Source organism: Somniosus microcephalus, chromosome 2 (assembly GCF_052327205.1).
Source record: "Somniosus microcephalus isolate GS21.2 chromosome 2, FLI_Smic_1.0, whole genome shotgun sequence".
Classification (NCBI taxonomy): Eukaryota; Metazoa; Chordata; class Chondrichthyes; order Squaliformes; family Somniosidae; genus Somniosus; species Somniosus microcephalus.
The window spans coordinates 64,860,616-64,876,356 of NC_140988.1; the positions used below are offsets into that span (position 1 = coordinate 64,860,616).

At 45.9% G+C, this 15,741-nt stretch overlaps 1 protein-coding gene across 1 annotated transcript; it reads right to left on the minus strand.

Moving 5' to 3' along the window:
- Window positions 1–4,407: 4,407 nt before the first annotated feature.
- LOC147122739 (interleukin-8-like) lies at window positions 4,408–11,434 on the minus strand. The gene is made up of 4 exons (XM_086003770.1): window positions 11,339–11,434; window positions 5,874–6,009; window positions 5,671–5,754; window positions 4,408–4,740 (listed from the first exon to the last, which is right to left on the minus strand). Exons 1-4 carry the CDS (start codon window positions 11,400–11,402, stop codon window positions 4,713–4,715), a joined length of 312 nt encoding a protein of 103 aa, XP_085859896.1. The 5' UTR covers window positions 11,403–11,434; the 3' UTR covers window positions 4,408–4,712.
- Between the last annotated feature and the right edge of the window lie 4,307 nt (window positions 11,435–15,741).

Below are 15,741 nucleotides of genomic sequence, written 5' to 3' on the forward strand. Positions count from 1 at the left end.
CGGAACCTGCTGGCAGTTGAGCTCGGAAAATTCTCGTCAATGCTCGTGGAGTCCCCGCTGGGACAAGACCTATACCACGCTGCTCCTACAGTCAGCCATCTTACCTGCCATCTTACCTGATGTAATTAGTCTGTTCCTGTAAATAAACAACTTGTTAATAGTTCGTCGAAGTCGAACTCGATTATTTAGTGGCGATGCACCTGAATCACTACACTATCGCCATTTCCCTTTGGTTTATCTGTCGAGCTTTTCGCATAATACCCTCTTTTCTGTGTAACACGACGAACAGTATCTGTCTCCGTCTTCTCTGTACATGACATGGCTGACATCTGCTCCTCGACGTTTTCACATTGTGAGGCCAATTGTAACGTGCGGGCGAGCATTAGACCATACCCTTCCTCTAGCAATTTCCTCCGTACATAGGCTGACGTGCACCTACTCAGGATAGCATCTCTTATTTGATTATCCACATCCCCCCAAAAACACAGTCTTTAGCAGCCTGCCTCAAGCGAGTAGCAAATTGTTGCACAGTCTCACCTGTCTTCTGGGACAACTTATGAAAAGTCTGTCTAGCAAATGCTGCGTTGACCTGGGGCACGAAGTAGTGATTCAAAGCACTAACCGCCGCCGTGTAGTCTGCTGGCTCTCCTGTGTCCGGCAGAGTCGAAAAGATATCCTGGACATCTGGCCCTGCTAGGTGTAGAAGTAGAGCTCTTATCCTCTGCTTTGTGGCAGCTGTAGAGGTATCGTCGATAATGAGTCCTTTGCCATCGGCATAAAGCTCAAAAGACGTTAACCACCTCGTCCATCTTGGACCCAACGTGGCTGGCTCGGCGAAGCATGCAAAATTTTGAATGCCGGTCTTCTCCATCCTAGCTAACTAAAACTTGGGCAACCAACTATTTAACATGATTCCATTCGTTATCCTCATCGCCAATGTTGTATAAACGCATTAAAGCATAGAATTAGGCAGACAGGCTTCTAACTACGATGTTCTCTTTATTCAGTAAAATGGCTGACTGCTGCTTTCCCGGGTAATTCCCATAATGCAATGCACATTATATTACCATATTTACTGGTGTTAAACTCGCACATTACATTACCGTATCGACTGGTGTCAAACTCACAATCAATACACAACAGTAATAAAGTTAAATGCTGTATTATCATATTTCATGTCACACTTGTGATGCAAACACAATGTTGAATGGTAAGCTTTTCGACACAGGATTTATGGAACTGCTGAGAGGGCCCCTACATCACTCACTTGTGATGGTGGCATTTCTCATTTACTAGCAAATGGGTGATTTTTAGCTTGGATTTCATTTTTGCAGATTTTGCATTTATCTATTTATCACAGTTAAAGCCTAGACAGATGTTTGTCCTTCAATTATCTTACTGGCTACACATGATGGATACAAAAACAAAGTACAAATTTGTGCTGGAGTTTCCATCCTCTGAATATTTAGCCCCTTGTACATTTCAGAATTTACAGTTGTGCTGCCTTCACTCGCTGGGTAAATTCTATATTTAATGGCTTGCCATCGTGTCATTGTACCAGCACAGTTCTGTCACCTCAAAGAATATTTCTGTTTTAAAACAAGCTGTGTTTGCAGTGAATGTTTCATCCAGTGGTGACACTGTTGCCTCTAAATCAGAAGGTTGTGGGTTTGAACTGACATGAAGCTTGGAAGTGTTGTAAACAGTGAGGAAGATAGTAATAGACTTCACCCCAGAGATTTAAGTACATAACCTAGTCAGACATTTCAGTGCTGTACTGCAGGAATTGTCCATTGTCAGAGGGGCCGTCTTTCAGATAAGATGTTACACTATGGTCCTGTCTGCCCTCTCGGGTAGTTGTAAAATAGCCCATGGCACTATTTAAAGAAGAGCAGGGGCGTTATCCTAGTATTCTGATCAATATTTATCCCACAACTAAGACCACTAAAACAGATTTGGGTGAAATTTGACTTTGATGGTAGCACAAACGTGCAATGGCAAATTGGCAGTTGGTTTTACACCCACCTGATTTGCTTTTCCACTGAAGCCAATAGGACGGGCTGTAAAAAGAGCTGCCCAATCGCTATCACCAGTTTTGTGCTGCTGCCAAAGTAGAATTTCACCCCCATTATGTGGTCAAGTATCTCATTGTTGTTTGTGGCACGTTGCTGTGCACAAATTGGCTTCCACGGTTCCCAGTAATTAGACTACAAAAGTATTTCATTGACTGTTTAGTGCTTTGTGATGTCCTGAGATTCTTAAAGGTGCAATATAAATTCAAATTCTTTCTTTCTTTGGTTGTTGAATCCTTCACAGAAATGTATGGTGCTCTGTCTTGTACAAAAAGTACAAGTGATTGATATGCACTCAACTTTCAAACATCCAAAATATTTGTTAAACTTCAGTTTAATATTCCTTTTGAACAAGATTAACACTTTAAATAGATAATGACAACAAATAGGGAAAGAGCAGGGGAGTGGGACTAATTGGAGAGCTCGCGCAAAGAGCCAGCACAGGCACCATGGGTAAATGGCCTCCTTCTGTGCTGTAATATTCTAGGATTCTATGAAATTTGATATTTAAAATACTTAGATATTTATGTGAACAATTCATCTATGTGTATCTTATATATATAAAAGGATACATGTGTCTGTCTGTCTGTCTGTCTGTCCTTCGGTGTGTCTGTCCGGCTATGCACTCTAAAGTTATAGAGCGTACCTACATGTGCGCTACATCAAAAGAAAGCTTACGATTCCAGAATGGTCGTAAGCATATTTATGTTTCGGCGAGACAAAAATTGCGCCCGCGGTATCCAAAAAACATTCAAAATTCCGCTCATTAGCATCTCATTATCCGCTCATTAGCAATAGAGTGACGTCGAGGTCGACCAATCGTACGGCGGGTTCCTGGCTCGTGCGGGCGGGCCCTCCTACAGGCGAGTGATGGGACGATTGACCAATCGTACGCTTCGGTGACCTGACGGTCCACCAATCGGTGCGTGTGTGGGCGGGCCTTATCGTTCTGAACCGAGGTGAGTCGCCGCCATCTTGATTCCAAACTTTTCATTTCTTTTTCCCGCTTTCTACGTGTTTCTTTTCAAATCTCCATTTCCAGCAAAAAAAAAGTTGCTTTTGAAAGACAAATTGTTTTTAAAAAAAGTTAATTAATTTGTAAATCTTTTGTCTAACCTCTATAATTTTCCTACCTTTCACCGTTTTTCCAGGCCTCAAAGCCTGGGCGTCTGTTGACCAGCCACGCCCGAGCTAGGTGCCTCCCGTCGCGATCGACAAAAGGCCAGCGATCGCCGCCATCTTTGTGAAGGCTGGAGGGGGCGGGCCTGAGCCGAGCGTCGCCGCCGCCGCCATCTTAGTAAAGGCGGGCGGGGCGGGAGTCAGCGTCCGCATCATCTTCCGCCCTGGGCGCGACTTGAATCCGGCCGGGCCTCACACGGTAGGTTGCACGGCGGCGTCTCTCTGGTCTTGAAGCCGGCTCGGGCGGGGAGCGGGGCTCGGGAAGGCGGAGCTCGGGAGAGTGGGAGGGCGGGGCTCCGGAGAGCGGGAGGGCGGGGCTCCGGAGAGCGGGAGGCCGGTGCTTGGGAGGGCGGGGCTCAGGCTGAGCCATGTCAGTGCGTGGGGCGGCACGGAGCTCTGCGGAACCATCGGGTCTGCTAGCTACCCCCCTCCCTTTCTCCCCCCACACCCCCCCTCCCCTCTTCCTCCCCCGCTCCCCTCCCCCCTCTCCCCTCCCCCCACACCCCCTCCCTCCCCACCCCCCTCCCCTCCCCTCCCCTCCCCATTCCCCCCTCCCCTCCCCCCCATTCCCCCCTCTCCCCCCTCCCCTCCCCATCCCCTCCCCCCTCCCCTCCCCCCTCCCCTCCCCCTCCCCCCTCCTCCCCACCCTCCCCCCTCTCCCCCCCCACCCCCACCCCCTCCTCCTCCCCCCCACCCCCTCCCCCTCCCCCTCCACCCCCACCCCCTCCCCACCCCCTCCCCCTCCCCCCCAGTCACTCTCTCTCTTCCCCCCAGTCGCTCTCTCTCTTCCCCCCAGTCGCTCGCTCTCTCTCTCTTCCCCCAGTCGCTCGCTCTCTCTCTCTCTTCCCCCCAGTTGCTCGCTCTCTCTCTCCCCCCCGTCGCTCGCTCTCTCTCTCCCCCCCAGTCGCTCGCTCTCTCTCTCCCCCCAAGTCGCTCGCTCTCTCTCTCTCTCCCCCCCAGTCGCTCGCTCTCTCTCTCTCCCCCCCAGTCACTCGCTCTCTCTCTCTTCCCCCCAGTCGCTCGCTCTCTCTCTCTCTCTCTCTTCCCCCCAGTCGCTCTCTCTCTCTCTTCCAACAACAACATTCCCTCAAAAATCCCCTCGGCACCACCGGCACTTCAGCTAGTTAAGATATAAATAATCTAGGTCATAGCAATGTGCCATACAGTATAATTTAATTTTAAAAACTTTACAAATTTTTATCCACATAAATTGTTTGGTGCTCTCAACATAAGAGAATGTGTTTCAATAATAGTAAATATATAAATAGAAAATAACAACATAAATCACAGAATCACAGAATCACAGAAACCCCACAGTGCGGATAGATCAGTCGTACATTCACTGGCTGCAGGAGCTTACAACAGGCCTGAACAAGCAAGCAGATGTGAATTCCTGAGCCATTACAGAGTCCCTGATACAGTGGGCTTCAGGCTCTTGACATTCAGACATACAGCTTCTCCTCAGTAAACTTCATCTGTCATCTCGGAACTGTAGAGAATTCAAGAATGAATAAAAATTATACTGTGAATTTCTCAGGTTAACGTGCATTGATGTTTATGAAAACAAAACTAAGATTTTGAAAATTTCAATTATTGTTGACTGATCTACGTTAAATTTTCTCAGAGGATAAATGACATCACAGTATGACAGAATATTATCATTTTCCCTGTGGAATCTTTGGGCCAGAGCAACAAACACAGAAGAGAAGAAACTTTCTATTGTGTGAATGTTTCTTGATTGTCAGACATATAACGTGTAAGTGTGAGGAATGCAAATGTCGCATGCATACCACAAAAGGTCACACCAATACAACAGAGACTATAGCCCCTATTTTAACTCCCATGCCTGGGAGAAACCACAAAGGGAGGCAGTTAAAATGGAGTGGAGGACTTACTCACTCGTTTCCTGCCCTGATCTGACTGCCTTATAACTCAAAATTGCAGGTGGTGAGCACACCCACCTCAAGCCGGCGAGGTCCTTGTTAAATATTTGGATCTGGCTCTGATGACAGCATTGGGGCCCAATCTCCTATTTTTACTGGAGGCCTGAGCTTGGGAGCAGTGTTGGCTTCCCCACCGGGCCAATGCTGCCGGGAGCTGAAATGTGAGCCAGAAGAGACCCAGGCTGGCCCCCATTTCTCCCTCACCTGACTGAGGCCCGGGAGTTAAAATCTGTCCAAGCCTTGACATGCAAGCTTGTTGCTCGCCCAGGCTGCACGAACAGACCGACCCCACCCTGCGATAAAATCGGAGTCAGTGGTCCAAGTATAGAGTCAGATAAAGCTGAGGAAATCTACACTGTGGCTAACTTACTCCATACTTGAGTGAAGTAGATTTGATGCTAGGGCTGGGTATAAAGTGGAACATCTCCTCTCTCTGACAGTATTGTTGCTCAGATTAAACAGCGAGAGAAACTTACACACTGATCACCCTGTCAATAATCTTCTTCACCCAGGATGCCTTAGGATTCAGACAGACCTGGTTGCCACTTTTAAGGGTGACACTGAGGAAAAAAGGAACAATGACAGTTAGCTCAAATGATCTACTCTGAATAGAACCAATTACAAATCGTTACTCAAAGAAACAGGAAATTTATAAGGACCCTGTTTTATAAACACTTACATGATCTCGACATTCCCACAGTGGGGACCACTAGGAATAATTTCAATGTCCTCCATGAACTTCGGATGGATGAACTTCGAGGATGTTTTGATACACTGACAGCGCAGGTTCATTCCTGTTCTTCCAATCGATGCAGCTGTAAAAAGGATGAATAACACAGCTTTGGTCTTTCGAGAGTTCTAAAAGTGAGTCTTTCTATTTCAGAGATATATTTATACTTCAACAAAGCTCAAAACAATTTTTATTCTGAATTACAGATCGGACCGGGAGAGCACCGAGGCGGCAGTATAAAGGAGGAGCGAGGCGAGGCCCGACCAGATCGGACCAGGAGAGCACTGAGGCGGCAGTATAAAGGAGGAGCGAGGTGAGGCCCGACCAGATCGGACCAGGAGAGCACCGAGACGGCAGTATAAAAGGAGGAGCGAGGCGAGGCCCGACCAACTCAGCAGCGGGGAGAGAGGTAAAAAGTAATCAGAGTATGATGTCACCAGGGAGCAGGTAAGTGATTGATTGGTGAGTAGTTCTCTTTTTTAAACTTTAACTCTGTAGTTTATAGTTACTAGGGTCTTTTCTGGTGTAGCAGGGACTGTTGGTAGACTATACAAGCGCCTTAATTGGGGATAGTGAATTAATTTAAATTAATTAAAGGGTAAGTCATGCCAGGAGAGCCCAGCCCCGTGTTATGCTCCTCTTGCTCTATGTGGGAATTCAGGGACACTGCCGGTGCCCCTGATGACCACATGTGCCGGAAATGCATCCAGCTGCAGCTACTAGCAGACCACATTGAGGTGCTGGAGCTGCAGGTGGATGGGTTGTGGAGCATTCATGATGCTGAGAGGATCGTGGATAACATGTTTAGTGAGTTGGTCACACCACAGGTAAGGGCTGCACAGGAAGAAAGGAAATGGGTGACCACCAGGCGGAGCAATAGAAGCAGGCAGGTAGTGCAGGAGACCCCTGTGACCATTCCCCTCTCAAACAGGTATACCGATTTGGATACTGTTGAGGGGGATGACTCACCAGGGGAAGGCAGCAGCAGCCAACTTCCTGGCACTGGGGGTGCTCCTGCTGCCCAGGAAGGGAGGAAAAAGAGTGGGAGAGCAATAGTGGTAGGGGATTCTATAGAAAGGGGAACAGATAGGCGTTTCTGTGGCCGTAGACGTGAATCCGGGATGGTTTGTTGCCTCCCTGGTGCCAGGGTCAAGGATGTCACTGAGCAGCTGCAGGGCATTCTGGAGGGGGAGGGTGAACAGCCAGAGGTCGTGGTCTACATTGGTATCAACGACATAGGTAAAAAGAGGGATGAGGTCCTGCAGCAAGAATTTAGGGAGCTAGGTGGAAGATTAAAGAGCAGGACCTCAAAGGTTGTAATCTCTGGATTACTCCCGGTGCCACGTGCTAGTGAGTATAGGAATAGGAAGATAGAACAGATGAATGCGTGGCTAAAGGGATGGTGCAGGAGGGAGGGCTTTAGTTTCCTGGGTCACTGGGTCTGCTTCTGGGAAAGGTGGGACTTGTACAAGTCGGACGGTTTACACCTGAACCAGAGGGGGACCAATATCCTTGCGGGGAGGTTTGCTAGCACTGCTGGGGGGGGTTTAAACTAACTTGGCAGGGGGATGGGATACAGAGTGGAGCTACAGTAGGGGGTGATTTACAGCCAAATACGGAGGAAAAAACAAGTCAGCTGGGAAGGCAGAGCAAATATGTGAAGGCAAAAGGGAATATGGCAAGGCTGGAAGGCATTTATTTTAATGCAAGGAGTCTTGCAAATAAGGTGGATGAACTGAAGTTGTTGTTGAATACATGGGAGTACGATATTGTTGCTATCACGGAGACATGGTTGAGGGAGGGTCAGGACTGGCAGCTCAATATTCCGGGGTATGGAATCTTCAGGCGAGACAGGGGGGGTGTAAAAGGGGAGGGGGTGTTGCAATATTAATTAAGGAGTCAATTACTGCTGTAAGGAGGGATGATATATTAGCGGGTTCCTCTAATGAGGCCATATGGGTAGAACTTAAAAGCAAAAAGGGGGCAAGCACTTTGCTGGGAGTGTACTATAGGCCCCCAAACAGTCAGGGGGAGATAGAGGAACAGATATGTAGGCAAATCTCAGAGAAGTGCGAAAATAATAGGGTAATAATAGTGGGGGATTTCAACTTCCCCAATATTAATTGGGATAGTCAGAGTGTGAAAGGCTTAGAGGGTGCAGAATTCTTAAAGTGCATCCAGGAGAGCTTTTTGAGCCAACATGTAGAAAGTCCTACAAGAGAGGGGGCGGTACTGGACCTAATTCTAGGGAATGTAGCCGGGCAAGTGGTGGAAGTGTCAGTAGGAGAGCATTTTGGCGACAGTGACCATAATTCGGTGAGATTTAAGGTGGTCATGGAAAAAGACAAAGACGGCCCGGAAATAAGGGTTCTAAATTGGGGGAAGGCTGATTTTAATATGATAAGGCAGGATCTGGCCAAAGTGGACTGGGAGCAGCTACTTATAGGAAAATCCACATCAAAGCAGTGGGAGACTTTCAGAAGGGAAATAGAGAGAGTACAATGCCAACATGTTCCTGTAAAGGCCAAGGGTGGGACCAACAAGCAAAGGGAACCTTGGATGACAAGGTATAAAGAAAAAAGCATTAGGAAAAAAAGGGGGGCTTTTGGCAGTTACAAAAGACTAAAGACGGAGGAAGCCCTAGAGGAGTATAAAAAGTGCAGGGGCATACTTAAAAAAGAAATTAGGAGGGCGAGGAGGGGCCATGAAATAACACTGGCGAGCAAAATAAAGGAAAATCCTAAGATGTTTTATAAGTATATTAAGGGCAAGAGGATAACCAGGGAAAGGGTAGGGCACATTAGGGACCAAAGTGGCAATCTGTGTGTAGAGCCAGATGAGGTAAGCGGGGTTTTAAATGAATTTTTTGCATCTGTGTTCACTATGGAGAAAGACGATGTAGACATAGAAATCGGGCAAGGGGACTGTGACATACTTGAACATATTAGCATCGAGAGGGAGGAGGTACTAGCGGTTTTAGCAGGCCAAAAAGTGGATAAATCCCCAGGCCCGGACGAGATGTATCCCAGGCTGCTGTGTGAGGCAAAGGAGGAGATTGCAGGGGCTCTGACACAAATTTTCAGAACCTCTCTGGCCACAGGGGATGTACCAGAGGACTGGAGAACAGCTGACGTAGTACCATTATTCAAGAAGGGTAGCAGGGATAAACCAGGGAATTACAGGCCAGTGAGCCTAACATCGGTGGTAGGGAAATTATTGGAAAAAATTCTGAGGGACAAAATTAGTCTCCACTTGGAGAGGCAAGGATTAATCGGGAATAGTCAGCATGGCTTTGTCAAGGGTAAATCATGTCTGACCAATCTGATTGAATTTTTCGAGGGGGTGACTAGGTGTGTGGATGAGGGAAATGCTGTGGATGTGGTTTACATGGACTTCAGTAAAGCTTTTGACAAAGTCCCGCATAGGAGACTGGTCAAGAAGGTAAGAGCCCATGGGATCCAGGGTGCCTTGGCGCGTTGGATCCTAAACTGGCTGAGTGGCAGGAGGCAGAGGGTGATGGTCGAAGGTTGCTTTTGTGACTGGAAGCCTGTGTCCAGTGGGGTACCTCAGGGATCGGTGCTGGGTCCCTTGCTGTTTGTGATCTACATAAATGATTTGGATGAGAATGTAAAAGGTATGATCAGTAAGTTCGCAGGTGACACGAAAATTGGTGGGGTGGTAAATTGCGAGGAGGAAAGCCTCAGGCTACAGGACGATATAAACGGGTTGGTCAGATGGGCGGAAAAGTGGCAAATGGAATTTAACCCTGAAAAGTGCGAGGTGATGCATTTTGGACGGACAAATAAGGCAAGGGAATACACAATGAGTGGTAGGACCCTAGGAAGTACAGAGGGTCAGAGGGACCTTGGTGTACATGTACATAGATCCCTGAAGGCAGCGGAACAGGTAGATAAGGTGGTTAAAAAGGCATATGGGATACTTGCCTTCATTAGCCGAGGCATAGAATATAAGAGCAGGGAGGTTATGATGGAGCTGTACAAAACGCTGGTGAGGCCACAGCTGGAGTACTGTGTGCAGTTCTGGTCGCCTCACTATAGGAAGGATGTGATTGCTTTGGAGAGGGTGCAGAGAAGATTCACCAGGATGTTACCTGGGATGGAGCGCCTCAGCTATGAAGAAAGACTAAACAGACTGGGATTGTTTTCCTTGGAGCAAAGAAGGCCGAGGGGGGACCTGATTGAGGTGTACAAAATGATGAGGGGCATAGATAGGGTAGATAAAGAGGAACTTTTCCCCTTAGTAGGGGGGTCAATAACAAGGGGGCATAGATTCAAGGTAAGGGGCAGGAGGTTTAGAGGGGGTTTGAGGAGGAACTTTTTCACCCAGAGGGTGGTTGGAATCTGGAACTCACTGCCTGAAAGGGTGGTAGAGGCAGGAACCCTCACAACATTCAAGAAGCATTTGGATGAGCACTTGAAATGCCATTGCATACAAGGCTATGGGCCAAATGCTGGAAAATGGGATTAGACTGGACAGGGATTGATGGACGGCGCAGACACGATGGGCCGAAGGGCCTCTTTCTGTGCTGTATAACTCTATGACTCTATGACTCCCTTATCTCTTGATGATCACAGACTATAGTCAGCCTGTTGTCGAGTGTTTTTCAAAGAAATATTGCTGTTTGAAAGCAGAACTGACTCGTGTTGAATTGAATCATAATTCCTGAAGGCAGAATAATGTACATTGCACCAGCTGGGATCACACCTGTTCTTGAATTGAATCCAATTTTCCAGTTCATTTTAAGTATATATACTCCCTGCTATCATACTCTGTTGACTATATTATGTTAATAGACACCTTTTAATATTAATCTATATTGATGGATGGGATTCCATTCAATGGTAGCTTCGATCTACAATGTATATTTGTGGCTGAGCCAGCCAGTGAAAAACATACTCATCTCCAGCCCTAGAGTGCATTCACCTGGAGTGTAATATGTCCCTGCCTCTCTACCTCTCTTTCCTCCTTTAAGATGCTCCTTAAAACGTACCTCTTTGACCAAGCTTTTGGTCACCTGTCCTCATATCTCCTTATGTGGCTTGGTGTCAAAACATTTTTAACGCTCCTGTGAAGCACCTTGGGACATTTTACCATGTTAAAGGTGCTCTATAAATGCAAGTTGTTGCTGTTGTTGACAACCCACTGCTCTGTATCTGATAGGTGCTCACTCATATCACTCATTGATAACTGATACTTTTCTACTGAAAATGAGGTGTCTCTCTAACAGTGTTTATTATGTTTCTTATGATTACTAGATGAAATAAATGTAAATTCTGGCTAATTTTAATAGTAAGTGCTGTTATTTAAATTTCTTAGGATAAGTAACCTATGTACAAATTATGAATATGATTCTAGATTCTGTATGCATACTATGCAGTTTGATTATTTCTTACCTTGTGTGGAAGCCACATAAAGTAGAAAGAGAGCAAGGACGGTGAGAGTGACTTTGCTGTTCATTGTGCTTTACTGTACGATGTTTTTTATCTTCGTGCTGCAGTCTCCGTCTGATCTTCACTTCTCAACCGCTGTATTTATTAGGCAAATACTGTGAATCAACACTGGGAGATGACATCACTTGGAGTTTCCCAGGAAGCTGAGGTTTATTTACTCATACTGACATACTAAACAAAAATGAATGATTATAAATCACCAACAGCTTGAAACTCTGATCCAAATCTAATTGCAGATAAGGAAACATTTCCCATAGGAATTTTTTGGTGAAATCTTGCTTACTTTCCAGCTCCTGGTGGTCTGAAACATCTGGGAATTTCGGCTGAAATTTTCAGTGAGCCTCCAGTCAATCTCTAATCCCAACTCACTGTTAAGGGAAAAAAAGAACTGACCTTCAGGTTACTTGCTGGCAATTTCCAATCCTCTGCTCAGAGAGGAGATGGGCACAGGGTCTTAGGCTCACTTCTTTTGGGTACCTTTCCAAATGGCTGCCCAGCTTGTAGGGGTCGCAAAATCCCCTCAGCCCCGAAGATCGGGAAATATTAATTCACATCGTGGACGAAGACTTGTGTGATTTAAATTGTCTCTGGGTTGGACAATGTTTTAAAACATACCCAGAACCACAAAAGGCTGTGTTAAAAAGCTCATAAGCTAGGCAGCACTTGGACACTGGAATCAAAGAACTTTGCGAAAATCACACACTTTAAGATTGTATATTTTATTAAAGGATGTACTCTTGAGTTTTGGACTGTTTAAATTGCCCAGGGCATAAAAATGGCTGAACAGACCTCATGGAAACAGAATTTTAAAAGGCAGCAGAAAAGGACAGACAGGCTGTTAGCATATGAAAAGCTCAACGCTGCCCTGTAGTAAGTTTGAATGAAGCCCGAGCTGTCATTCACCCTGTGGTATTGGGCGGGTCCGGTAACCTACAAGCTGCTTGTTTACACTGGTGAGTAGCCCATTTGAATCAGCCAATCATCGGACAGTAAGCACAATGGGTTGTTTACACACATCCATTCACTGAAATTGACTCTACTACATGATGTCTCCATGTATGAATGGAGGAAGTTAAAAGCCCTTCTCTTGTGTATTCGGTCTTTTCGGCGCGAAATTGCGCACAGACCTTTTCAGCGCGAAAACAGTAGGGTATAAAGATTAAGCCCAGGAAGTCCTCTGCCCCTTTTTGTCTCTTTTACTCTTTGGACTGCAGGTGAGCAAGGCTTCTGACCCACTCACAAGACAATCTAGTGAGAAGTAAAGGGGTGGTAATTTAAGGGAAATGTTGCTAAGATTGTACGATTAACATTGTAGCCATTTATCCCTCGTTTTTGCCGTCTGCCTGCCCCTGTTAAGCAATTTTACCATGATTACTTTGTTACTTTGATTGTGTGGTGTAGTTTCTTTAGCTTTAATAAAATTTGACTTTCTTGCATCCGGACCATTTGTCTGTTTTTAATATATCATTGATTATAAGTTCCTCCAGTCAGAACTGGAGGGGGGCGGTTTAGCGATTGAAACCGCTGATTGGAATTGGTCACAGTGCAGTGGCAAAGGCTGCCTGACCAGGTAAATTACCGTGAACCAGGTAAAGGATGCCCCCCTACAAGCTGGCAACGTGAGTTGGTAGGGCGGGAAGCACCTCTCCTGCCTCATTTAAACAACTGCCCCATGTTCAGTGCCCAGTGCAGATGCAGGTCATCCAGCCCACCTCACTCCTCTAATCTCTCCACATAACTGAAGTCCCTCATCCCTGGTATCCTGGTAAACCTCCTCTGTACCTTCTCCAAGGCCGAAAGTGAGGTGCCTGGAAAGACCCAATTGCAAGGTGAAGTTGTCCTACTGCATCTTTTCCAGGAAGAAATTGAGCAGTCCAAGTAAGCAAGGCATCTGTGGCATACATAATTGAACTGTGCATTGAAAGTTGGGGGATTTGGTAGACATCTCCTGTTATTGTTTGGAAGAACTCAATGGAGTCAAAGTTTATATACCAGAAACGCTGTCTACGGAGGTCACGGTCCATCATCAAAGACCCTACCCACCCCAGCCACAGTCTGTTCGCTCTCCTGCCATCTGGGAGATGCTACAGATGCATTCGCACCCGTACGACCAGATTTAGGAACAGCTTCTTTCCCAGGGCTGTCACAGAATCACAGAAATCACAGAAACCCCACAGTGCAGATAGAGGCCATTTCGGCCCATGTCATCCTACTGAATTCCACAAATAAACTCTAAAGCCTGCACATCTGCCAATGCACTTTATTATGCTTATGTTTATGTTAATGTATTACAAGCCAAATGTATGTTGAATGTTTAAATGTCTTAATCTAAATGTACACTCTCGGGAGCCGTAAGCATACATTTCGTTGTACTGCACTTGTGCACTAACAATGACAATAAAAGTTGATTGGATTTTGATTTTTGATTTTTCATGGCAGCAGGTCACTTGACAGCCACTGACAGAGTCATCCCTGTGGCTAGAAAAGTGGCGGCAGAGGTTGGCATTTTGTGGAAGAGCTTCCATGAGTAATTTTAGTCTCAGCATACAAATACCTTTCTTCATATGCAAATAGCAATGTATAACCATGTACAGATGAATGAGAACACGATGGTTCCTTGTAAGATTCGTAAAATTCAGCAGATCCCCCAAAACCAAGAAAATTACCCTAAGGAAGGGATTTTGGACTATTCTAAACTATCGCAGGATGATAACAGGAATATTGGGCCTAAAGGGAGATTTAAAAATCAACGACCCCAGGATTTTGGTTTCTTTTTTTTTAAAAACATGTTCGAGCATGTGGAAGGAAAAAGGCTGCAATAAAGGAATTGGGATTGGCCTCTGTAAATGGACAGTTTTGGGTATTGGGATTAACCAAGCTGTCTGGGGACTATCTAGACTGTCTCAGTCATTTTACATACTGACAATAGACCAACGGAAAAGCAGTTCCCGCCAAAATTACAGAACCATCCTAAACCTTGGATAATGCAAAACATGCCACCAACCAACAAAAGTACCTTGGCCCCCACAGGAAAAGACAACTTTACTGCAATTAAACAAAAGGTTAAACAATCGATGGGACGATCCCGAAACCACTTTACATGCTCTTAAAACAATTTAAGATCAATGGGACCATCCCGAAGCCAATTAAGCAATTCACACCAATCAATATTAACAAGTCCGCCAAAATTAACAATAAGCCAGAACTGATTTGGCGCGCAGATTAGCAGGCCTCAATCAGTATAATTGAAGGCCTGCTTTTCACAGGAAACAGTTCAAGTTTGCTCATTCAAGAAAGCAGTGCTGGAGGAAGTTCAGTTCATCAGAAATTTCAAATCAAGTCATCAAGTTCAGCCCAGTCCAAGAAGAAGCACCTCGAAGTGATTCTCCCTCTCGAAGAAGTAACACACCATCGGAGACCTCGTGGCAGACCAGGGCCCCACGAAACAAACAACCAAATATTACCAGCAACCGGGTAATATTGGGCCACCGCGACCAACAAAACCCAACTCGGAAGAAAACCGAAGATCTGCAAGTTTTTTCCACTCTACAAACTACCCTGACTTACCCCATGGTAAGATTTTATCAAAAAGACTCTAAACCCTACTTCTAACCAAAACAAATTGGGTACTCACCTGATAGATCCAATACGCACACTACCGCATCAGCGGACTCGCGAAGACTGACCAGCTACGCAGGTGAAGTCCTCTACCGCGTCCGGGGTACGGCAGGCCCCAACCGACACATCTAGAGAACCCCAAAATCATGAACCTCTACAACTGTCAAAAGAAGTCGTTTTGCTGAGCATTATCCCTGGTCCTCTGGAGCCCAACTTAGCTAGTGAAGTGGGATTGGGAGGGGTGAAGTATTCTGTCTATTGTTATTTTCCCTTGTAGATTCCGAAGTGTTCCCCCAATTTAGAGTGTTAAGATTATTGTGTTGTACATGTTTTTTTCTCAAATCAAGATCTTATTTCTTTCACCAAAATTCAGTTGTCTGCTGCACTTTTCATCACAACCCCCAAATAAGTCCCAGGTCTAGAACCAAGGGAGTGGGAGCGATTCGAACCGCTCCTAAGTCAGAGGTGAAGCTGACCCACACACCACCCCTTACATCCTATATAAGCACATAGGTGCCAGTGTACGTGATTGTCTGGTCATTTATTTCATTGCTGTTTGTGGGAACTTGCTGTGCATAAATTGGCTGCAGTGTTTCCTGCATTACAACAGTGACTCCACTTCAAGAAGTATTTCATTGGATTGTCCTGAGGTTATGAAGGGCAGTATATAAATGCAACTCTTTCTTTATTACAATGCAACTTTGATCCTCCAAAACCTGCAAACAAAG

Excerpts from the sequence above, each read along its gene's own strand:
- LOC147122739 (XM_086003770.1), bottom strand. The coding sequence starts at position 11,402 with ATGAACAGCAAAGTCACTCTCACCGTCCTTGCTCTCTTTCTACTTTAT. Across the intron at positions 5,755-5,873 it reads TGTGGGAATGTCGAGATCAT|TGTCACCCTTAAAAGTGGCA; the intron begins GTAAGTGTTTAT and ends TTTTTTCCTCAG. Across the intron at positions 4,741-5,670 it reads ATTGACAGGGTGATCAGTGT|TTCCGAGATGACAGATGAAG; the intron begins GTAAGTTTCTCT and ends AATTCTCTACAG.